Source organism: Brachyistius frenatus, unplaced genomic scaffold (assembly GCF_029030835.1).
Source record: "Brachyistius frenatus isolate BFR_SWC_R1_liver_20210118 unplaced genomic scaffold, ASM2903083v1 Contig_32, whole genome shotgun sequence".
Lineage (NCBI taxonomy): Eukaryota > Metazoa > Chordata > Actinopteri > Embiotocidae > Brachyistius > Brachyistius frenatus.
In genome coordinates, this window is record NW_027210631.1 from 3154001 (window position 1) to 3179172 (window position 25172).

The window sequence follows — 25172 nt, forward strand, 5'->3', positions numbered from 1 at the left end:
TTGTAAAATTGTGTTTATACCAGCCCCCTTTTCCGTACAAGGCGACTGTTTTGGTGAGTTAAGGAAAGTTCATTGAAATCATTTATGGGTTTTAAAGCGTTAAATTGAACAAGTGACTTAACAATTTGAATAATTTGTCTTTAAACTTGACACAGCAATAACAACGTGAAGCTGACAACGATTGTTTTTGGTCGTAAATGCGGTTTCGCAGCTCGCCCCGTAAAGCTTCATTGTCGACGTGAGTTGTTTTGTTGTAATGTCTTTTGCGCAATAGGATGGCTCGTCCTTTTAAATCCACTTTTTAAAAATTTCACACCCCGAATCTCATTAAAGACATTATTTAGTGCGATCAAATACGTGCGACGAAGCCATATGTTTGTTTTTGTTTTTGTTTTTTTTGTCGACGTAACAACAGGATTTCAACGGCACTTTGTTTCGTGACAAATACCACCGCTCCGTCTGAAGTTACCGAAAACGTACAAACGTTGACATTTGAAACGTGTGCTGGTGCTCGACAGTCACACTCGTCATTTCGTTTTGAGTGTTTCATTTCGTGGGTTGTTTTGTTGTTGTTGTTGTTTTGTTTTTTTACTCGTTTTTAATACTTGCTTTCAACTGTATTATCGCTGCCCTTCTCGGTATTGAATGAATGGGGTTTCTGTGCGCATGCGTGCAGGATCTCAAAGTTTATAAACAAGACGCGGTCACATGACGAGGAAATTATGAAATAGATAAGAGTGAAACAGGTTCTTACGTGTTGGAGACACTAAATAGTGAAAAAGGAGCCGTGAAAACGTGTCTAAACTTAGGTGTGTTGTGAGGTAACAGCAGCCAGCCCAGTGTTGTGTCACCCCCACCATTTATAGCCTATACATTACAGCTCAGGGAAGGATTAGGTTTCTGCGTGGGACTGTAGGTGGATGATCCGTGACGATCTCGGAATGCAGTGAATGCTGATAAAGTGTTCGGCCATATAGACTAAATCAAATATGATATTTTTGACCGAATACCTCGACACAACATATTGCAGCAGGCATGTAGATATTGCAACAATATTGTCAGGGTGACTATTTGTGTTTTCACAACATGTTCACATCCTGAGGTTTGGATATATAATCATCAGTAATGTGGCTGTAATGAATTGTAAAACAGCCTTTTAATGCAGTAGAAGACAACACTTGGGCCATTATGATGTCCAGAAGACATATCACGATATCAATATAATATACAAATATTGATCAGCCCTATGCTTAAGCAAATGTTTAGATTAGTCTTACCACAAGGTTAGATGAGGTTATATAGCTTATTTTTAATTAAGATTGAAAACAAAAACAAAAAAGAAGTGAAATATGTCAGCTATAGTTTATTAATCACCTCTCTGCGTTTTAGTGACTGGACATCATGGTGTGGGAGGTGAAGACTCCTGCTGTGTTGTCAAGCGACCCCAAATATCAGAACGTACAGGAGCCTGAGCATCAAGCTGAACACACAGGTAACCACAGAGCAGTGGACTGCAGTTTTTAACCTGCTTCTATACGGTTGCCTGACATAAACCTGTTGCCATGGCACGGCAGTGATTTAGCACTGCACCACAATGAAGCTAGAAGGATTAAAAAGGAAAGTCCAGATACTGATATATTTAAATCCCCAGCATAAAGCAAGATTTATTGTGAAATATGATTTCAAACTTCAAATTGTGCTCAGTAAATCAATATGTAATACAGATATGGAAAATATGGGAGTTACTCTACTGTCATCTATGAACAGATTTAAAGCTGCTGTGAAATTGAAGCTATCTGTAATTCACCCTGCAGAGTGCAGCCCCATTGATTCATTGGTTAGCTGATTTCTTATCGGCTGATGTTGGCCTATCATAGATACATCGGTATCTGTAAATATAGTGTTTAAAATGCGTTGCTATGATGATATGGAAACTTTTAATTTTTTTACATGTATAGTTATTTGTAATTAATACATATTCCATTACAAATCATTGCCACAAGTGTTTGATAACCACATTTCCATCAATAGATTGAAATCAGATTTTTTTTTTTTACCTCCTAATATCGTTATTGGCATCGGCCCCAAAAATTCAAAACATCCTGTAAAGCTCCTGACGAGTCCAACATGCTTCTCACCCAGCGATCTCCTGTTGATACTCTGCTGTCACCTTCAGGAATGATGATGATGGATACAAATGAAGACCAATCACATGATCCGCTCCGCTGTGACGAACACTTCCCCTCCTCACCTGACTTGCCCACCAGCGACAGTTACATGGAATATGGTATGAAAGACATCAGCAGCTCAGCTAATGAAGCATAACGAGATATAATGCCTGTGGATTTTAGTTAATTTTTTTCTTCAAATAAGACATAAATCTGTGAACCGACCATTTGAGCTGCTGTTTTTTCTTCTTCTTCTCCCAGACGACCTCCCAGATTTACAGGAGGTTCGAGAAGAGCCAGACTCAAAGGCAGCACCTGTTTACCAGGTGGAGGTGGGCGTGTCGCACCAGGAGCGACATGCACACAAGCAAACACGCGGCCCGCAGCCCCCAGACACACACTGGCTGACACAGCTGGCGCACATCGCCACCAGCCCTCAGAGCCCACTGCTACAGGAGGCTCCTCACAGCAGGTAGGTGGATTAACTCAACATCAGTCTAATGTACTGAATATATCAATAATGTTCATGTTTATAGTTCTAATGTGTCTCTGGATACAATTATATATCTAAAAGAATACAAATAATAACCGCTGCAACCAAAAGTCAGCGTTCTTTCTTATCCACCTTTTATAAATGTAGTTTAGTGTTAAAATATGTGTTTATATATGTATATATATATATATATATATGACATATATTTAAAATATATGTCATATTTACAGTAACTCTGAGATCTGTTTCCTTCTCTTTGGCGCCCTCTGTGATGATAAGCTGTAAATGCAGCTGTGTTTTTGGACTTCGCAGAGATTCAAAGTGTCGTCTGCGTGTCACTTAGTTGGGAGCAAACCTGTAGCTTCAGCTCCGCCCACCTTCTCTGATGCAGCGACCTCTGTTGGGTGGTGGAAAACGCATGAACTGTGTTGCTTGTGATATTTCCTGGGAATGTCACCACAGACAGTTCAGTTCTTAATACTACAAATGTAAAAGGATTTTATCAGTGGGCCACGGGCTCAATCACCATTGTGTTACCTAATCTGGCGATTAATAGTGACTTTAAAGACATTTACTGAAATGAAAATCTTCCAGATTATTAATTTAAGCATCTTGACAATGAAAATATATCAGATCAGCCTTAAAGTGTAGTTTGGTAACTCGGATTACAAAAAAAAAAACAACAACCCAGAAACAATTCTGAGGAAATTCCCTTTGTGATGGAAGAAACAAAGCTCTCTGAACCACTAAATCATCCATTCATCTATCTATTATCTATTTCGGCTTTGTCCTGAGCAGGGTCACAGGGGGCTGTGGTTTATCCCGGCTTTGTGTGAGGGCAGGATAGAGCCGGGACAGTTCACCAGTCCATTCAGAATTCAGAGTCACCAGTGAAACGAGCGAGCATGTCTTTGGATTGCGGAAGAGAAGCCGGAGCACCTGGAGAAAACCCACGCAGGCACGGAGAGAACATGCAAACTCCACTCAGAGAGGCCTCGGCCGACGGGCAGGTTTAAACCCAGAAGCTTCTTATCGCGAGGTGACTGCACGACTGTGTCGCCAGTACTGAATCACTTTTACATTATTTTTTTTTAATTAAAAATGGTTCCGTTATGAAACATATGATACAGTCAAAAATGGGGACGTCTGCTGGTTGACTCGTGCTACTGCATTTGTTGGATTAAATCTGAGACCATTAGGAAACACAGTCAGCAAGAGAGCAGGTGGTCTTACTGCTTTCCTTTTGTTCAGTGCATCAGATCAGGTGAAGTTTCAGGTTCTGTGTTTCAATAATGTGTCAAATTGACTTCTGCTTTGAAACGTTGAAACTGTTGAATCGTCTGCGTCGAGCCCAACAGGACGAACAAACCCCACATTGGGCCTTCTTCCTGTATCAGCTACATGTCAGTGGATTCTCTGACTGTTTACACTTATATTGTCTTTTTCAGCTCCTCTTCAGTCGGCATCCCGACCACCAGCAGTGATTTACATTCCTACGCTCGGCCTCCTCTTCCTCTCCCCAGCAGCACTTTGTCGCCGCCTAGAGGTCATGGCAGGCAGCGTCGGCGCAGCAGGGTAGAGTTATGTTTTCTTTTTTATGCTTAATCATTGCCTACTCTCATTGATCTGAACATTACATGTAAAAAAAAAACAATCTGTGGTTAAATTTCACCCTTACACCACTGCTTCCGTTTGTAATTGTTACATCTGTGCAGGTGTTTGGATGTCTGGGGCTAACAGTGTGTTTGGTGGGGGTCGTGGCTTCTTCTTCCTATTTCCACAGACGAGCAGTGAATGTGGCTCTGCAGTATCAACCAGATCCTCTCTGTCTGATGACGAAGACATGGGCTGGAGCTTCTCCTGCCCACCCACCGCCTGGCACTGCTTTCTCAAAGGTAGATACACAAACAGAGTCAATCAAAAGTATTTCAATTCAAAAAAATGTTTAACACGAGTCTTTTTTTCATAAATGTGATAAAGAGCTACTCGTCTCTTTCACAGGAACTCATCTGCGTTTCCACAGTGGCTCGAATGTTAAGTGGCAGGACGTTGAGGATTTGGACTCTGGTGAGGAAGACTCTGCTGCGGAAGAGCAATCCAGATCCCTGAAGGTACATTAAAGAGGCAGCAGGCTGCCCGGCCTTTGAGTTCACCATGTAGTGATTTTGATTTTACATCTCTAGTGTGACATGATTCCTATCGTGTCTCTGCAAATATCACGATATTTGATTTTTATGTCTGCTGTTATAATCAGAGATGAACTGAGAATTAAATTCAAAACATTTGCATTGAAATATAAGGAAGGATCCGCCAAAATAAAACAGCAGCGCACTGCGTTCTCTTTTACAGAGTTATGGCTCTGAGGGTCTGCAGCTGGTGGAGCACGCCGAGACTGTGTTATCTGGTCAGGCCGTCTTACAGCTGACCTTTGACCCCAGGGCATTTGGATATACCCCCATGACCGCCCGGTGCCGACTCGATCACCCTTTCTATGTCAAAAACAAAGGTACGAGCGTGACACTTCAAAGTGACAAATCACTGTTATTCCAAAGATTTTTTTGACACACACTCTGTCCCTCCGTCTGTCAGGGTGGTCGTCATTCTACCCGAGCTTGACTGTGGTGCATTATGGGATACCGTGCTATGAAATGGAAGTAGGAGACGTGTGCCTGCCTCCAGGACACAGAGATGCTAAGCACACGGATGATTCACTGGTCTTTGACACATTCAGAAGGTAAAGGAGCCTTCACTGTAAACAAATAGGTTTGTCATTTTTCAAGTCCGTCTTGAAACAACGGTCCGGTGTCCGTATGAACATCAAAACAGCTTTTTCTTGCTGCAATATTTCCTCCTCTTCCTCCTCTGATCTGAAGACCGGTGAGAAACTGTTTAACGGTCTAACTCCACATCTCAGTGCGACAAAGTTTTCTAGCTTTGCACATGCTTTCAGCGACTCATTTCACACGTATACAATGTACTGAGAAGCAAATCTTGGAATTTGCTTTACAGCATCTTTAATAAAGGTTACCATTAAACTGTAAACTGTGATCCCGCCTCCATTAGGCTACTTTCTAATATCCTAAAATCCAGTATGAGTCGGGCTCTAGTTTCAAACCAGAAGCATCATAAAGCGGTGTGCTGTGTGTGAAGACCTCTTTGTGTGTGTGTGTGTGTGTGTGTGTGTGTGTGTGTGTGTGTGTGTGTGTGTGTGTGTGTGTGTGTGTGTGTGTGTGTGTGTGTGTGTGTGTGTGTGTGTGTGTGTGTGTGTGTGTGTGTGTGTCTGCTCCTCAGTTATGACTTCACTCCTCTGGACTCCTCTGCTGTGTACATGCTGAGCAGCATGGCCAGACGGCGACGAGCCTCCCAGTCCAGCGGGGGAGCCGTTTCTCCAGACAGAGACACATTACAAGGTCCTGCACTTCAAATCTCCGACATTATGTCCACTCATTTGTGTATGTAAAAAGAAACATTTAGAACACGCATCACTCAGTTTTCAAAATACATAAACCCACAGATACACTGAGGCGAGGCTGAGGATGCGCCACATGAAAGAACGAAAAAACACACCAGTCAAACAGAAAGTCTGTGATTAAAAAAAAAAAAAAAACCTCCAGTCTGATGTGAAACTATTTACAACCCGCAGATGCACACAGTCCCGGCAGCCATTCCCACTCCACTCAGAAAAAGCCAACCAAAACCCAGCAAGCCAACACACAAGGAGGAAACAGTGCCCCGCCCACAAAGTGCAAGCGGCCAATGAACGCGTTCATGCTGTTTGCCAAGAAGTTCAGAGTGGAGTACACACAGATGTTCCCAGGCAAGGACAACAGGTAGGTGTGGTCCGTCTGCGTGTGTGTCATGAAGCTGTGTTGTGTGTGTGTGTGTGTGTGTGTGTGTGTGTGTGTGTGTGTGTGTGTGTGTGTGTGTGTGTGTGTGTGTGTGTGTGTGTGTGTGTGTGTCTTTCTTTGATGTCCGTGTGCGCTGTGTGTCTGCAGAGCGATCAGCGTCCTCCTCGGTGAGCGGTGGAAGAAGATGAGAAGCGAGGAGCGGCGCGTGTTCACCCTTCAGGCCAAAGCACTCGCCGACGAGCAGAAGAGACTCAACCCAGACTGCTGGAAACGCAAACGCACCAACTCTGTAAGGACACACACACACACACACACACACACACACACACACACACACACACACACACACACACACACACACACACACACACACACACACACACACACACACACACACACACACACAGGGCTTTGTCCTTCCGTCTGATGTCTTCTGCCTCTTTGTTCAACAGGGCTGTCAAGGAAATTAAGGCTGCAGAGAAGAAAATAGGACAACTGACAGAGCCTGTAGGAGTACACACACACACACACACACACACACACACACACACACACACACACACACACACACACACACACACACACACACACACACACACACACACACACACACACACACACACACACACATTTGGGAGTGACAAGGAAAACAGAGCTGTGCATAACCTAACACTATGCTTCAGTACTATATTCTTGATCGCCCAAATTTGTGAGATTCCCACAAATCTCGTCAGAAGACGTCGTCACAAAAGATGTCTCCCCCCTTTTTTTCTCTCTTTTCGAAGGTGCTCCATGTGACATGTAAATCATTTCTTAATGGGACTTCTAACAAGGTGTCAAACATTACCATTGAACGCTGCAGAGCACCGCAGTGGCTCTCCGGCCAGAGAACATCATTTTATAAACAACATTACAAAGCAGGTCAGTTTTAGCTACGACTGGAGTTCATCTCCACACGTGATTTTACAGCAATGTGACAATACAAAAAAAACAACAACAACAACAACAACAAGAGAGACTCTGGTTACTCTCAGTTTCTCACCATATGCTTGAAACAGGTGGAAGTTGTGGTGCTGTAGCATTTTAGCCAAAGTGGAGAATGTAGCTATTTTCCCACAATTATATATTATACCATTAAGAATATAAAATATATTTTCTTTCCTGTGTTACTTGTATTTGGACTCAGTGTTTTTGCACAAGACTATATATATTTTAACTTTGCTTTCATGTAATTTATCTAGTAGCATTTAGTTTTTAAACAAATGTACAGCATTAATTCTTAACTATAGGTATAGGTTTTTATTCACTGCTACTGGAGAGAGAATAAGGCCTTTCTTAGAGACCACTGTGTCTAATTTAATCTATTTCTTTTATTTTTTTAGTAAGAAGTGTCCATTAGTGCTCAAGTTTTTCCACATTAAAGGTACCCTGTGGAGTTTTCTTGTAAACCAAACAAAAGTTATTTCACATTCAGTGTTGCCAAGATGTATTGCGTACATTCTCAATTCTAAGAAGTTCATTTATTTCTTCATAAAACATTTGAAAACCCCGTTTTTGAAGGCACATTGCTGCATATTCTGGAACACCTGTTCAGCAGCTGTCGCATCACCTTTGTGCGCATACATTTTATTTCTGCATATGTGAGAGCATGCATGAGATAAACAGAACTGGGAAAGCTCTACAGGAAACCTTTAAAAGAGTCCCTCGGAATCATGTACTTCACTGAGGCTTGACTTCACTGAGACAGGAAACAGGTGTTGGAATCCCCCTGACTTGAGGAAGTGCAACCAAAGACACGTTGAAATGTTGATTATGATCAAATCACTGTAGTACATTGAAATCATTTACAGAATTAGAGTAGGAACTTTTGAGGATTTACAGTAACTCCCGAGTTGTAAATTCAAATGGATATACATTACCATGGTATACTTTAAATTGCCATTTTAGCTCAGACAACAGAATGAAATAAGGATTAGATTTAGATTTGTTAGCCATAACCTACACTGTTGAAGTACCACTGAGCAAGACATTTTTTTTTTCCTTGACATATTTAGGGAGACAGAAAACATAACCTTAATGCACATAAATGTCTTTATTTTAAAATCTCTGTGCCATAATAATGTTTGTAGCTGTGTTCAAAGTATATTTGTGTTTAATCAAAGACAGATAAGTACAGTAGAGAGGAGGGTTGATGAGAGTTCATGTTACTCAGCTTTTTTTTAAGGCATATATCGAAAAATGGTTCCACTGAACTTCTTTAGTTACCACAGTTAAGCGAGATTTGTTTCCGTTTATTCTGTTCACTGATAAAATCATATAGAAGAAACAACAGTGGTTGTTTGCTGCCAGCCCTTAAAGTTCATCTTCACCAGTGAGTTTCACTCTGTGGGCCTGTTCACACCTGACATTAACATGCACATGTGACTTTAGTGAGCCCTTGTAACCGCTTTATAAACAAATAAACAAGTACTTCAAATGTAAATGTTAAATGTAAACTGAACACTTGAGTTTGGAATTCACAACCAGAACCGCCAGATTGGATCTGAATGTGTCCTCAAGGCACCGTCGACGTGTTCGTACGTACGGCTGTCCACCCACGATACACGTTAATACCCGGTGTGAGCCGTGTCTATGTAAAAATTGGGAAAGATTTATGAAACCAGTTCTAGCCACAGGTAGCGTGCACTCTGAGAAAAATGTACATTTTTAGTGACACAAGATGAAATGTCCCCAGGCTGACATGAATACTGCTCAACAGTTACTGTGAACATTTGGTGGAGTTGACTGTCAACACAGTGAGCTTCAGTCATCCATCGACATGATCAGAAATAAGAGGAAAAATAGAAACTATTAAGGTTCTGTGTTGTATTTGAATCAGGATGTTTTAGTTTGTTTCGGTCAGAAATAAGTTTGTTTTTTCATCTGTTTGAATGTGTTTACATGCACCCTGTGAATAATATAAAAATGAGACAATTTGACATATTATGGCCTCAAAATTTTGCTCGTGTTTCAGTTTGAAACAAAGAAGCATTTCATCCATAACGAGCTCAAAACGACCCGTCGAAGAACCCCGAGGATTGTCTGATTATACGACGGGGCTGCCGCAAGCCTTCGTGGTCTTATTAGGGAAAGCATGTCAAAGCCGTTACGGACGGATGCTGGCATGAGATGGAATTCATTAAAAAACGTCAGTGTGTGTTTAAATCATTTTCAGAGACAGCGAGCTAATGTAATCACAACACCTGTCGATGGTCTGTTAATTCAGATACCTGAAAATCTCAAATAAATAAACAGCCTTCGTAATGTGATATCACTTAAAAAAACAGAGTGCATGTAAACACACACACTGCCAACATCTCTTGGATTTCAACAGGTAAACAGCGTGGGCACCCTGCGGTGTGAAGTTTTAGAAATGTCACGATGTGATGAGAGTAGGCGGATTTATTAGATTTATTATTCATCCCGAGTGTGAAGGCAGGATGGGAAGAAACTCGAAACAACCGCGGGGTCATATTCTCACTGCATAACGAGGTTTATTCTTAATGCACTATATACACTTTATCTTATGTGACTGCTACAGTATCACGTGTAATGACAAATATTAATATGAGTTTATAGAAATCTATATTTTTTGGTTTTGACTTAATCTTTGGTAACTTCGTGGTTGTGCTTTGGATTATTTGACTTTTTTGTCTTTGCTATCGTGTCATGTACAGGTCGATCAGGGGAGACAATGCAATACAATGTATTATAGTCTGAATAAAAGCATGAGAAATTCTCAAGGCCTCTGTCTTTACTTGTTTGAGCCAGGAACAAAAGGACTAAAAGAATGTTTTTCCCTACCGGCCTACACCTGAGCAGGACCGCTTCCTCTGCTGTCTCTGACAATATGACACCACCGCACTGAAAAAGGAAAACAAGTGAAGGTTTGAAACAAATCTTTAATCGTGTTGCTTTTTACATACCGCACCAGTCTATGGCTGGAGATAAAAGGTAGAGACATGAAGCTGCTACTGGAATCATCGAGATAAAAAGAGATAACGTTCCATTAAAACTATAAACATGATCAATATTTCCAGGCTAGAATTATCAAATCCACACAGTTATAGATGTGTAAATGACTAGAAAATCACTTTTTATAGTAAAATAGAAAATATATAGAGGTACAGTATAAACATACAGGAATTTGGCCTTTGAAGTATTCAGGGATATTTACATAGAGTTTTATTGGATTGGATCTGAATCACTGTCGGTTCAGTTACAGTCTCCTCTGTGTTTCATCTCCAAATCAGCTCAAAAGAAACGGAGTCAGACACAGAGTGAAGCTGAAACTCTGTCTGAAAGGGATTCAGAGGTTGACTGATCGTGTCTGACGCAACAGAAACATTTGGACTCCTTCGAAGGTTTAAACAGTCGTAGCGAGTGGCAGAGGGATGCAGAAGGAGCTGCAGGGATTCAGAGTCACGGGTCTCAGCTTAAGTCTGGACCACCGAGGTTTAACCCAACCAAAGAGTTCAGCTGCTTGTCTCTCTTCCCACTCCTTTGTCTCATTTTCTTAACAGTGAATATTTGCCACATTAGAACAGTCTCGACTCTGCTTACGTTAGCAGTCAAATTTTACAATGTCGTCGTTTTATTCCTCTTTCACACGCAAAAGAGAGATGTTGAGCGGAATACCACTTTAAATCCCCGGGCTACATCTTTTACAAACCATCCGAGCCTGGCGACCTTTTTCAGTCGAGCTCAACAACACGGTGGTCACCTTTAAGAAAATAGATCAAAATAACAGACGGATAGTTTGGCATATTAGTCGTATCAAAACAGGTGTAAAGTACAAGAAGGTGAATTACAGAAGGCACTGGGTACCAGAGACCATGGAGCCAGTGGCAAGGAGACATAACAAATACCAGCAGTCCTTTTATTATCACTACTGAGGCCTCAGAGATTCTGGTTATCAAAAACTGTATCTGAAATAAAGATACGTGGTAGTTTGAGCCCCCAAAACCTGCTGGTTAATGTGTAGTGCTTTCAGTAGTTTGTATTTGATTTGTAGCATTATTTCCCTTTTTAATAATAAAGTCATCTAGTTATTGTATCTTATCTATATTCATCTGTATTTTCAGAAATTTGCCAGTCAAATTTATATCTATATTTTTTTAAATTCATGAGCGTAATAGAAAAACAATACAAAAAAAACCCAATAAAGGGCCCATGAAAGAAAAAACAAATAAAAGAACAAAATGTTACAGAAGGATTAAAGTAGACTAAAGTGATGAATTTAAGGTCGGTCTGTGTTTGGATCATCTCCAGGAACAGATTTGTAGATTTCATGTTCATTTTGTTGTTAAACTCTTTTCTCTGCTGCTTCAGGCTTCATGCAGACCAGCGACAGATACAGAGTTGGAGAGTTTGTAGATTGTTGTTGGAAAGGCAGTGAAGCTTTTTGGGTATCATGACCTAACTGGAACTAAAGGCTTTAACCATGGTTAATGAATCATCAATTAATACTTTCTAGATCAGTTATCAAGCTGTCAAACGTCCCAATCACTGATTTTCTTTTATCATTTGTATTCAGAAAGATTGCAGTTATAAATTTCTTACTTTGGAAATGTTAGCAAAGTTTTGATCATCCAGACTGCAGTTATTGAAAAAGCGGAGAGCTTTCAAAGCCTGGCGGTCCAAAGTCTTGTCACGACTTTATGCAACATCAGCAGGATTTTCATTAACCGTCACTGAAGCCTTTTGTTCACTCATTGTTAGAAAGTGGAACCTTTTTCCCTTTTTCAGGATGAGATGATAACCTGCAGCTCACTTCATGTGATGTGCGGGTAAACAGCAGGAATGGTTTCTGTGTCTGCTGCAGCTCTGTCTGCTGAGCATGCAAACACCAACAGGTCACATCAGATCTGTGTTTACATCACTCAGATGTGTTTAGTGAGCTCGTGAAACAGATGTAGTCTGTATCGGACAGCTGATGATGGGCTTCACACAAATGTGATTGAAAGGTTAAAGACTGGATCATATTGGTTTATTATGAAGTGAAAAATGATCTGATGAATAATGATTATTGAACATACTGTACATGAGAGCATCAGCATGCCCAGCAGACACAGCAGTGAACTTCATACACAGAGATAGTGTGTTATTCCCTTATCACAACTAAAGTGAGCTTGAGTGTATTTTCTGTTTATGGGACATTTTTGGGTGTTAAATTTGTGTGTGTGTGTGTGTGTGTGTGTGTGTGTGTGTGTGTGTGTGTGTGTGTGTGTGTGTGTGTGTGTGTGTGTGTGTGTGTGTGTGTGTGTGTGTGTGTGTGTGTGTGTGTGTGTGTGTGTGTGTGTGTGTCTACATGAGGGACTCCAGGCTCTCTGCGATGTTGGTCTGACCCAGTGGCACAGATCCGTTGGTCTCTGGACTCTGCAGGGCTCTCTGGTCCTCCTGGCTGCTCACCAGACTCAGCACAGCCCGGTACAGATACTGGTACTGCTCCTGGAAGAGAAAACACAGGGTTCAAGGCTGAAACTATAACATTTTTCGCGTAAAAAAAAATGCACCTTACCCACCTCTGTCTAAACTCTATTGATTGATAGGTCCTCCACCTTACAAACAAAGCTCTTAATGGGCTTATACAAAGTTACACTGTTAACTCTCTGTGCCTTTAAGAACACTGAGATCATCATCTGCTGGCTTATTGGAGGTTCACAGCAACAGCAACACTTTTTTTTATATTTTTAAATTAAACTTCAATGTGTTTTTATGTTCCTTTATATCTGTTTTTATGTGTAACACTAGATGTAACACTTCAAACTGCATTTCTTGTATGAAAGGTGATATACAAAAAAAGTATTATAATTATTATTATTATTATTATGGATGCAGAGAAATGAGAGCATTAGGAGTATATTTTGAGGATGTAACAGTACTTACTACGTCATTAAACACGCCGGGCCTCATGAGGTTCGTCATCCGAGCCACCTGGTAGACGTCTACAGCTCCCTCCTCCTCCAGCTGACTGTACAGGGTGGTGAGGGCACAAAACAGCCCTGACGTAGCGCCTCCCAAACTACACACACACACACACACACACACACACACACACACACACACACACACACACACACACACACACACACACACACACACACACACACACACACGGTTTAACCTCACAAAGAAAGAACAAAATGTCAAATGAATGAGGAATCCTGTCTGAATCATACTCACGGGTCGTGAACGATTGTGGGTCCTTGTGTGTGTCTGCTGTGCTCTCTGGCAGTGTTGACGAGATCAAAACTGTTTCTGATGGGACTGTCCGGGTTGGGCCAGCAGGGGGCGCTGAACTGACGGACCTTCAGCACGTAATTGTCCTGGACGGAGTCACAGAAAAAGAAGGCTTGAGATGTGTGAGAAAGTACAACTCTCTGAATGATTGTCTTTAAATGTGTGTGTGTGTGTGTGTGTGTGTGTGTGTGTGTGTGTGTGTGTGTGTGTGTGTGTGTGTGTGTGTGTGTGTGTGTGTGTGTGTGTGTGTGTGTGTGTGTGTGTGTGTGTGTGTGTGTGTGTGTGTGTGTGTGTGTTACCTGTGGAGACGCCACTGTAAAGTCCTGCAACAGCAGTCTCTCGTCATTTGACAGACATACGTGCTCCTCCCCGCAGCACGACACAATGAGACCGTCAAAGCTCATTGGCTGGTCTTTAGTGGGCCAGTAGACACACCGCTCGGCCTCGTCACTCTGAAGAAACAGGAAGGCATCAAAGTGTGTGTGCACAGTCATACAGTTATTACTTTCGACGAGGAGGCCATGTTTTAGTGCAGTTTGTTTGTTTGTGAACAGGATTACGGACAAACGTCCCGCCCGCTCCCATGGCACTTGGTGTAGCAGGCCCCAAGAAAGAACCTATTATATTTCGGAACAGATCCACTAATAATTTTAGGATATTTGGTCTACTAAATGGCATACAACTTAAGTTCTAGTAGATGGCAGTAAAGTCCAATATTGACAAACATAGGCCATTCTCTAAGCATAATGACTCCATATCACAATCAACATTTACTGGTATACATAACCCTTTATGGTACACATGTACTTGCTCAAATTTAATACAGCCAGTGGTTGCTATGGAGCATCAGAAGTGTACTGGGAAAGAGATTTCACCCTGGACTTCTCCGCTGGGACCAGACTGAACGCAGCAAACTCTTCATGAGTCTGAATTACAGGCACACAGAGATGGCACGTAAAAACACGATGGATTTTTTGACAGTTCACAGGCTCACTGATACGGCGGCCCACCAGGATTTGTCCTGGTAGGATTGACGGCCAGTCCACCACTGTGGAGCACTCGGGTCCATTGGTTTTATTGGTCCATTGGTATATCAGACATAGTTTTGTGGTTACGGTTGCAGATTTGCATTCATAGAATAGTAAACGATTGGCCTTGATGGAGGTCTGAGGTCTCTGAAGGAACTTCTAGTACAATATAGCGTGTGTGTTATATCCAAGCGACAGAACTCCGTGACATCGCCCACTGGTTTGTGAACTGCTATTTTTAAGCCTCCAATTGAGATTTTGCCTGCCACCATCTTATTATTTTAGAAACCGAGGTGGCCATATTCGGACAGTTTGGGGAGGAGCGACCAGTGGATCTGACTCAATCGGATTGGGAACCCGAGGACTTTATACCCCTCCCACCTACAGTGGAAACCTGAATGCACCACAGACCTGTCAATCAGACAAGCATGACCCCAAACATACTGCTTTTTGAGGCCTGATATCTAAATAATGATGTGATTAATTTCAGATGGACCGCCAGAAAACTAATAAGAAGGAGGAACTTTAGTGAATGAGGCAACAAAAAATGTATTGACTTTATATTTCAAGAGAAGTTGAATGGGAGTTTATGGAGCCAGAACCTTTTTGGAGCCAACCTCTAGTGGCACTCTAGTGTGTGTGTGTGTGTGTGTGTGTGTGTGTGTGTGTGTGTGTGTGTGTGTGTGTGTGTGTGTGTGTGTGTGTGTGTGTGTGTGTGTGTGTGTGTGTGCGTGTGTGCGCGTGTGTGTGCATGTGCGTGTGTGTGTGTGCGTGTTATACCTGGCAGTGTGTGTCTGGCAGACGAACAACCGTGTGTGCGTTGTGTTCCCAGATCATTCTCCAGAAATCTGCCACCGTGCTGCTCAGAGGAGTCTGGCTCACTATGAACTCCTTGGTGTAGTGACGTCCCTATGAAAACACAAGCAGCATCAAACTACCAGCAACTGTTTTTTTCATGTATTAAAAACAGCAGAACTGCTCTTTAAAAATGGTACCATTTTTTGCCGTCTTACCGTCACGTAGGACGCATTGATGTAGCCTGTGGAGTTACTTTCTGAAGCAGTCAGAGACACTCGGGATCTCTCAACTACACAAAACACAGAGACAGGCAATTTAAAACCTGGAAATAATTCGAGTCTCATTCAGATTTCCACCACTGACTTCACTGGATGAAATAAAGAGGCTGTCAAAGCCTGCCCTGCATCAGGTTATAACTGTAGTTCAAACTGAAGCTTTTTGTTTTCACAATCTTGAACCTACACAAAATATCAATTCAAACTCAACCTAGTGCCACAGTGCACAAATAAATATACAGCTCATTTATAGGCACTGTTTTAATTAACACAAACAGTCCCAAAATGAAATTATCTAAAAGGGAAATTAAAGTGTCGCACAGTGTCATGTTAAACCAAACATCAACCTGTGTGATTGCAATGAATAATATCAGTTGGCATTAATCATATGAGAGCGTCAGCTTTTAAGTTAACATGGACGACATGTTAACGGTGGTTGACAACAACGATGGTTGGTAGAAGTGCTCAAAGACTTTATTGTAAACAACCACAATTTCATGGTAGAATATTACTTGACCCCAAGATTACTGTGTAGAAATTTGATTAAAAGTGAACTTAGTTTGGGGACACTGTATGTACAGTGATCAGGTGTAATAATGGAGTAAACTTTGAAAAAGAGCCCCTCCTCAAGACAGAGCCGAGGTAATAAAGAAGCAGGGACCATCTTAAGGTCCTCATCATGTCAGCTGATCATGTGCTTTTTAGCTGGCACAGATTCATACATTCATCAAATAACCACAAATAAATGACCGTGTGCTGTTGGTAGATTCCAGCCCTGCTCACCAGGCATCAGCGCTCTGGCTCTGTTCCTCTCAGCGTTTCCATCTTTCAGGGCAGTGCTGTAGTCTGCGTGCTTGGCCTGACGCTGACTAATTAACTGAAACACAATAAAAAAAAAAAAAGAGTCAGTTACATTCAAAGCGTGAAAAAGTCTTTAAATGTCTGAAATCACAAATTATATTTAAGTTTATACAAGGTGGTGGAAAAAGGCAAAGTGCTACACCTTGAATTGTTTGTCCATGCGTGTCCTGCCTGTTGCACCAGGGGTCAGGAGGTCAGACACGTAGGTGTGCAGGAGGTCAGAGGTCACCGAGGTGTCCCGGCTCAGGACGGCCTCCACCAGAGTTTCATGGATGAACACATACTGCTCCTAGAAGAGAGGGAGACAATTGGTTCTCAGAAAGGATTGACTTGCAATGTGTGTGTGTGTGTGTGTGTGTGTGTGTGTGTGTGTGTGTGTGTGTGTGTGTGTGTGTGTGTGTGTGTGTGTGTGTGTGTACTAGTTTTTAGGACATTTTGACTAAGTGAGGACATTCTGGCTGATTCTTCTGACATCATCAAAATGCTGTTTAACAGTTAAGACTCGGTTTTAGGATTCAGGTTAGAATTACATTTAGGTCACTAAATGTGTCAATGAGTGTCCTCACAAAGTGCAAAAATTGTGTTTCCATTACTTCAGAGTGCATTACATCCACCTACATTCATTTCCTGGAGAGTCAACCTAAACCTCACCACTACTTGTTAACCAAACTTAAACTTAGCACTTAAATGTAATCCTCTTCATTATGCGGGCTTTCGGTCCCCAAAAGGGAGGTGGATCCCCACGATGTGCTATGAATTCTCTGCTTACCTCCGTCTGAACCAGGAAGTTCCTCTGAGTCCGGACGTGTTTCAGGAAGCCGAGAACATTCACCATCCCCTGGTCGTGGATCTGCTGCAGCATGCTGTCTATCACGATGTAGGTTCCTGTCCTTCCTACACCGGCACTGTGAAAGGCACGTAGCACATGTTTACACTGCATTCATTATAAGGTCATATTCAGTATGTTTTTTGTTTTTTAAGTATTCTATGCACACAAACTCTCAGAGTGTTGTGCAGCGACACACTGCAGCGCACGAGGAGCAAATCCAGTTTTATGGCCAGTACCTCACACACACACACACACACACACACACACACACACACACACACACACACACACACACACACACACACACACACACACACACACACACACACACACAAGCACACTCTGCACCTGCAGTGTACCAACACTGGTCCCATCTCCTGTGTCCGGGCCCGAGACGATGCTCTGATGAAGGACAGGACAGGCAGAGTGTATTCTGGGACGCCCATGTCCGGCCACTGGGTGTAGTGGTAATGCTGGACTGTGTGTTCAACTCTCCTTTGAGACACCTGAAGAACCAAAGAGGGTGTGTTTTTTTTTTTTGATGCTTTTTTTTAATTCAACCTAAAACTCCCTTTGGACTGTTACTGAAGTCAGTGTAGCTTGTAAATGTGCTGAACGTGTGTTTAACAGCGAAAAGAAGTGTGTGTGTGTGTGTGTGTGTGTGTGTGTGTGTGTGTGTGTGTGTGTGTGTGTGTGTGTGTGTGTGTGTGTGTGTGTGTGTGTGTGTGTGTGTGTGTGTGTGTGTGTGTGTGTGTGTGTGTGTGTGTGTGTGTGTGAAGTACCTTATTTGTGGTGTCCCTGACAGTGAAGGTCCGCTGTGTGTAGTAAGCGAGGGTCTTGATGTTTTTTAGGGTCACCTGGTAGGAACCGTATTCCTCCTGGCTGTCGTCCGGCCAGTACTGGTCACATTTTGTCTGCAGAAAGATTTTTTTTAAAAAGATGATGCTGTGTAGATTCTGAGGATGTTAAATATTTTTAGATCACCAGCCAAAAATATCCAAAAGGAATCCTGACAAAACCCAAATGTAGCAGAGCAGCTTCTGAAATTTTTATTTTCTGTTTAAACTGCAGTGAAACAGAGTGAAATATCTTGTGCAATCTGGCCCTGGAATGATGTAACTAATGAACATGTTCGAAACTGAATCATTAGGAAAAATCAAAAAGGAAAAGAACCTGCCTGATTTTTTTTAATCTAAATGTCTTCACGTTTAAGTGATATAGATACAAACAACTGCACTGTCACTAAAATCTTATAAATAATCTCAATTCTGTGCAGCAACAAAATTAAAGTTAAGATTCAAGCTTGCCTCCAACATGTGATCCTGAAAAGAAAAATGTGTTCTCTAATGGCCAGGTGTGTGTGTGTATCAGATCAGATGGTGGGTTCTGCTGTCGGCTCCTACCCGTCCTTTCTCTTTCAGGTTGGTGATCATGACAATAACTCCGATGTTCTGCTGCCAGATCATCCTCCAGAAGTCCTCCCTGCCAGCTCTCAGAGGGCCCTGGGCTGCGATGTACGCCCTCGTTCGCTCATAGCCCTGCAAACGGAAACATCTGTTCGCTCACAACAGCCTGAATATAACGTGTGAATCCACAGTAGAAACGTACTTACGTCCACAAAGTTGGCATTGATGTAGTCGCCGCATTTCCCGTCTCTGTCCAAACTGTTCGAGAGCTTCACTCTGCTGTGGTCGTCTGAGAAGAAAAGGGTCGTTAGCTACATGTCAGCTGGCTTTAATATTTAAATGTTGAACAGTGAGCACGTTAAATAACGACATACAGGCCAGTATGTTGATGTATCGGTTCTTGCTTTTGTTGTCGGGGTGATTGGAGCTCTCGGCCGTGATGCCCATGTCCACTGTGCACGCCTGCACCTCCTGAAACACAACAGACAACGCACATAAAAATAAAGTCAGATCACCACAATGAGCCACAACACTGAGCATCAATGAGGCCTGTTTTTATGGACAGATTTTGCCTTCTCTTGTTATGCTGCATTCTGCTGTATATTATTCAAATTTAACAGCCAAGAGTGAAGACAAAACAACAAGAAATAAGCACTTAATAAATGATGTCGTCACTAAAATTAAGAAGAGATGTATGTAGAAGAAAAACACGAAGGCTTTGAGATAAGAAGAGATAAAAGTACACACAAGGATGGATCAATAAGCTCCGAGACTGCCGCTGTTGCGTGAGCAGAGCAGGAGGAAGGTATGAACCAAAGAAGTGAGTGTTACAAATTCTGTCGCTTGAATTATCATCAGTTCCTGCGTTACGCACATTTTAGTGAGCAGTGGTCCAAGTGTGTCTGTATTTGTAAATTGAGAAGAGAGCTCACATCACTTTTTGTGTAAAACTTTGGAAATCAGCAACGGAGACCCTTGAAATGCTTCAGGAAGCCGACGGCAACGAAGCACGGGCGAAGCGTTTTGAGTGACATTCGCGTTTCTGAGCGGCGAAACGTTACTGTCCAAAACTGAAAAAGGCGCATCAGATCAGGACCAACCAGGTGGGTTTTCTTTGACATGCACAGGGTTGTGCACCGTGACTTCATCGGCCGGGGTCAGACCGTCAACACCATGTTCTACTATGACGTTCTGATGGCACCTGCGTTCTCGAATATGTTAACACGACCCCTCACAGCGCATTTCTCATCTACAACAACACAATCGTCCCTCCAACTCCTGCTCGCTGGATTAGACTGCTGCTTCTTTCTGTTGCCCAATAATTTGCCAGTAACTTTGACGTGCGCTCACTGCTCAAGTTCAGATCGCTGATGCTCCCGGACCACCGCTCACAAAAACGTTTTCTCACTCAGGAACTGATGATGATCCAGCAACAGAATTTTTTTTATACCGTCCTCCTGCTCTGTGCACCCTGCACACGCAACAGCAGCAGTCTGAGAATTTATTGATCCACCCTCGTGAAAGGACTTTGTTAGTCCCTTGTTTATACATTATACTGAAGGAAAAGTCATAATTCTGGACCTGCTGTGTGCAAGTGACTGATGTGACCCCATATTTAAACCTTATATTGGAATAAAGCTGTGGGAAGGAAAGCGGACTGTAATTTGTGAGTCCCAATACAATCTTCTTCACAATTAAAACATGATTGTGCAACAATAGATTTAAAAAAAGAGAATTAATACAAGTGCAACTGTATGACGGTAAAAATATGTAAACTGCCACTTAAAAGGCACCATCACAGGGACGTTATTTTGTCAACAACGTGTGAAACAAAGACAGGGTCTGCTTTAGAACAAATGCAATCTGTTTGAGTTGTAAGGAAAGGAAAACAAAGAAAACAACACCTCTGCAACCGTAGAGGGATGAAACGTGTCTTACCTCGTAGGATTCTTTGACAATCTAATGGAGGGTGGTGAGGATGCAGAAAGCACGACGATGGTGGTGGAGGTGGTGAGAGGAGAGTGGGACAGGGGGACAAGATGACAGACAGACAGACAAACAGACAGACAGACAGACAGACAGACAGGGAGTCAGGGAGTCAGTGCAGGTACAGGAATTGGGGGCTCAGATACACACAGAGAGGCGCAGCTGCATGGGAAATATACCGCGTTTCCCATCTGAGCTGTGGACTTGAAGTTAGCCTTTTCTACCCTGTGAAATATCAAGGCACCATTTTAACTGTGCAAATACCTGAAAGGTTTGTTTTTTTTCTCAATAAATGTGTATTGATTTAAAATGTACTGTAGCTTAAAGAAAGCAAAAACACTGTTACAAAATGGGGGAAAACACACAATTACACTGACATTTCCAAGAAGGAAGTATATTAACCCTATGTGTGTGTAGTACTCAGGAGGTTCATGCTCGGACACAGAGGTGACTAATGCCATGCAGATGTCCCTGTTGTCAAACTAATCCATTAAACTGGTCTCAAAACAACATTCAGGCATTTCAATACTCCACATGAGACATTTCTAAAATCTTTTCTGCACATTCAGTATGAGCAGAGATGGAGATTTTACAAGGGCCTGAAACTGGTTCTTTTTATCTATCTGTCCTTGTTTCTGCAGACCTGTTTGTCAAATCTGATGTCCTGTCTTCAGTTTGACGCATTTGTATATTTGAATTTAGAGTCAGAAACGTGAACCAAGCTGCACTGCCATGGTGTCATACCAAAACACGCCTCCTGCATACTGATGTATTACACGTTGTACATGAAGATACACATTGACACTGTGCTAAATGATATTCCTACAGAACATGATGTTAATAGAGATGTGGAGGAGCATTAAGGAGCTGTGACAAATGAGGTACTTCAACACATGAACCAAAACTAAGTGATCCATCTTTTAACTCTGTTTGTACTTATTGGGGAACAGGAAAAATAAAACCTGAGATAATCTCCTGAAAACGCATTTGTCATTCACACGATTGGAATTTTTCTTCAAAAATATCTCGTGGGGGATTTATTCTGAACTTAAACAGTCTTATTGAAAATCCCACACACCTCAAACTCCTTGGAGAAAGTGTTGGTGCTGTGGAGCTCCATGACATGCTTCACGAACTGCTTCACCGTCAGCGGCTCGTGACCGTCTGGAACACAACGGTGAATATTCAGCTGCAGGGTTAACACCACGGATTACAAATATTACAAATATAACCAGGCTGCTGAGAGATGTTCTGAATGTGTTACCTGTGGCCAGCAGCAGGGGTGTCGACGGAGCAGATATGACTTTAGGTGATGCAGTGTCATCTGGGTAGAAATTAGCAGCCTGGAAACAGTTTCTGTGACACAAAGAAATCAGAATCTAAGAGTGGTGCAGGGGTGAAATGAACACAGACAGACTGTGTGTGTGTGTGTGTGTGTGTGTGTGTGTGTGTGTGTGTGTGTGTGTGTGTGTGTGTGTGTGTGTGTGTGTGTGTGTGTGTGTGTGTGTGTGTGTGTGTGTGTGTGTGTGTGTACCTCCAGTAGATGAGTATGCCCACCAGTACCAGCAGACAAAGGATGGTGAGGGTGGAGACGACAGCCAGAGGGACGACCGTCCTCTTCTCCCGCTCCACGCCTTCAACCAGCCCGATCCGAGACTCGTGGCTGCTGTTGCTGCCCTCTGAAAAAGACGAGACGGAGGAAGATGAAGATGAGTCAGGTGCGGTGGCTGAGAGAGAAAACGAGAGACGGGAAGAGACAGTGTGGGAGGGCCACTGTTTTTAAGGTCAAGAGTGAACTTTGAACCTTGGTTTATATCATCTATAATGGACAAAACAACAGATAGAAGTGGATCTACAGACGTGTAATAAGATTTATAAACATTGCCATGCATGAGATTTTTTTTAACTGAATTGTTGAAGAGCAGTGATTCAGTCTGTGTCCACTTCATCAAAGATGTATTTAACTCTGCCTCAGACCTTCCTGAGAGAATTGATCTGTCAGACTAGAACTTCTCATTCCCAGGCTGTCAAATACTGCCCTTTTATCAAAGCCCCTGATGTCAGAGACATGACGAGTAGAAAGATTGATAAAGTCTACGTAGGGAAGAGGGCAGGGGTGGTTGATGAAACAACAAATACAGGACTTCCATGTTGGAGACCAGGGATTGATCCTGTGAGAAATAAAAAGTCAATGCTGATTTGTTTTAAGTAATGCAAGTTCCTTTTGTGAAGTATTTAACTTACATTAGTTACATTAAGTATCTTACATGATACATATTATGTTACATATGTAAAATACATATTTTGACCCAAACCATGATGACATTTTTGGTGCCTAAATTCAAGGCATCTTGTGCATATTTCTGAAATGGACAGCAGGCTGCGACAAAACGGCAGTACATGAGGGCTTGGGATGACAAAACAGGTTGGAAAGATTAAGTCTGTATTAATGGATTTGTTGGCCAAAGGGGGAAGCAGAAACAGCACAAACACATGACTGCTTGTCATTGAAGGAAAAACAATGGTTCAACTGATAGAATTAAAATATCCGCTGTGAAAATGGTCAATTATCACCTTTAACGTTGCCATGTTCGCAGACAGTTGCCTCCCATGGATGTATTAAGATAGTTGGATATGCCACCAATTTGTGCCAGTGGCCATTGTTCACTTATAGACTTGTTTATGGCCAGAGAACAAGAATATGTCCAATAATAACTCTTCTTTTAGCTCTGGTTTGGTCTCCACCACCTTCTGATAAAAAGATCTGTCTCTTGAGCTGTTAAATGTTCCACTGTGTTTATCAGCTAGTTGCTCTGTCTGCTGTTTGGTGCTGGACAGGTAGAGTGCAGTGGGTTTACCAGAGCTTTATCACTGAAAACATCTGCCTGCAGCTGGAAATGACATGGTTGAGTAAAACAGTCAAATTTCAGGCTGAAAAACTAAAACAATCAGCTGAAAGATGCGAAAATGCTCTGCAGAGCTGAGGGGAGAAGTCTGGTGATAACTCTCTGTGAGTTTCTCACTACGAGTAACTCCGACCTACCACATGACATTTGATCCAGCTGTAAGTATCTATATTTCTATTGGCAATAACAGTGCTATACATGATAAATGTCTGTGACCACAGTTAAATGAAGAAAAGAAAAACGATTTATACCCCATGTGTCATATTCTCTTACAAAGAGGCCGGGCTGTGGAAAGCGTGTGCATTATGTCACATTTACCTTCCATTTGTTTCTCCGTTGCCTTGTTGGCGTCTGTCAGTCTGAGCCGAGGGACGAGTTGCCCAGATACAGCACTTCTTGCAGCATCAAACAACAACCCACCAACACCTGAGAGCTCCTGTAAACTGTCTCCAGCTACAGCTGCAGCACCACCTGCCTCTCCATCCTCTTTACCACCTCCTCCTACATGTTCTTTACTCCCCTTGTGATCGTCGAGAGTAGATTTAACAGCAAAACCTGGACTGTCAGGTCTTGAGTTTTGGTCCTCTTCATCACGGCCGCCACCACTGCCGTGATCTGCGCTGCTGTCGAACAGTGGGGACTCTTTACTTCTCCCAACAGGCAGCTGCAGACCACCTCTTTCACCAGATTCATTTTCTACAGCTTTGAAACCTTCTTTATCATCACTGACTTCCTTTGCACTTCCTGTGACCCCGCCGTGCTCTCCTGAACCACTAACATCCTCAGCCCCACTGCCACTCTCACTGTACGTCCTCCCTCCTGCTACAGTTTCTGCTTCAGTTTCCATCTCTTTCTCTCTCAGCAGGTCACAGCCGGCTCTGCTATTGAGCTGTCTAACACTCTCATTTGTTTCTCTGTCCACCTTCTTCTCTCTTTGATTCCCAATGTCTTTAACTCCTCTTATCGTTTCCTCTTCCTCACCACTTTCCTTCTCCTCCGTTTCACACTCTGTCTGGTGACCCATTTTCTTTCTTGCCTCGGTATTATTATCTCTTTCAGTGGCCATTTCCCTTCCTGGTCTGCTCCTCTCCCCTGTATTGTCCACCTTGAAGCTAACAGATGAGCTTGCAAATGTCGAAAATTCAGTTTTAACTGTAGCAGCTTCTGCCCGTTTCTCATTGGGCCTGGTGCTGTCGAAGCCTGATCCACTGTCCTCTGTTTGACCGTTGGACAAGTCCAAACCTTCAGAATCAAAGAAAGAGGGGACCGAACTAAAGTTGTCTTCATGTCTAT

General features: G+C 42.5%; 2 protein-coding genes across 4 annotated transcripts in view; one reads left to right on the top strand and one right to left on the bottom strand.

Moving 5' to 3' along the window:
• Window positions 1–206: 206 nt before the first annotated feature.
• Window positions 207–10291, top strand: LOC138621812 (HMG box-containing protein 1-like). Of its 2 annotated transcripts, XM_069700136.1 has the most exons (13): window positions 207–238; window positions 1390–1492; window positions 2177–2287; window positions 2430–2640; window positions 4110–4236; window positions 4445–4556; window positions 4663–4772; window positions 5011–5167; window positions 5251–5395; window positions 5953–6071; window positions 6305–6491; window positions 6657–6798; window positions 6962–10291. In XM_069700136.1, the coding sequence occupies exons 2-13, from the start codon at window positions 1402–1404 to the stop codon at window positions 6977–6979; spliced, it is 1530 nt and encodes a 509-aa protein (XP_069556237.1). In that variant the 5' UTR covers window positions 207–238; window positions 1390–1401; the 3' UTR covers window positions 6980–10291. The 2 variants fall into 2 exon arrangements, with proteins under 2 accessions (XP_069556237.1, XP_069556236.1); XM_069700135.1 differs by lacking the exon at window positions 207–238 and having other exon boundaries at window positions 1356–1492.
• A 141-nt stretch (window positions 10292–10432) lies between these two features.
• Window positions 10433–25172, bottom strand: part of ptprz1b (protein tyrosine phosphatase receptor type Z1b) — a 68332-nt gene continuing 53592 nt past the window's right edge. Inside the window, exons 15-32 of one of the 2 annotated variants that reach the window (XM_069700129.1) lie at window positions 22508–22652; window positions 22238–22329; window positions 22052–22137; window positions 20926–20946; window positions 19362–19458; window positions 19194–19276; window positions 18985–19119; window positions 18364–18495; window positions 17930–18087; window positions 17522–17657; window positions 16895–17041; window positions 16675–16768; window positions 15832–15905; window positions 15599–15727; window positions 14090–14242; window positions 13734–13876; window positions 13437–13572; window positions 10433–12998 (exon numbers count right to left, since the gene is read on the bottom strand). In XM_069700129.1, coding sequence (XP_069556230.1) covers window positions 12855–12998; window positions 13437–13572; window positions 13734–13876; window positions 14090–14242; window positions 15599–15727; window positions 15832–15905; window positions 16675–16768; window positions 16895–17041; window positions 17522–17657; window positions 17930–18087; window positions 18364–18495; window positions 18985–19119; window positions 19194–19276; window positions 19362–19458; window positions 20926–20946; window positions 22052–22137; window positions 22238–22329; window positions 22508–22652 — 2105 coding nt within the window. In that variant the 3' untranslated portion in view covers window positions 10433–12854. The remainder of the gene's footprint in view (window positions 12999–13436; window positions 13573–13733; window positions 13877–14089; window positions 14243–15598; window positions 15728–15831; window positions 15906–16674; window positions 16769–16894; window positions 17042–17521; window positions 17658–17929; window positions 18088–18363; window positions 18496–18984; window positions 19120–19193; window positions 19277–19361; window positions 19459–20925; window positions 20947–22051; window positions 22138–22237; window positions 22330–22507; window positions 22653–25172) is intronic. The other variant, XM_069700130.1, reaches the window with a different exon arrangement.

Coding starts and splice junctions, on each gene's coding strand:
- LOC138621812 (XM_069700136.1), top strand. CDS start 1,402: ATGGTGTGGGAGGTGAAGACTCCTGCTGTGTTGTCAAGCGACCCCAAA. Junction 4,557..4,662: donor CTGGCACTGCTTTCTCAAAG/GTAGATACACAA, acceptor TCTCTTTCACAG/GAACTCATCTGCGTTTCCAC. Junction 4,773..5,010: donor AGCAATCCAGATCCCTGAAG/GTACATTAAAGA, acceptor TCTCTTTTACAG/AGTTATGGCTCTGAGGGTCT.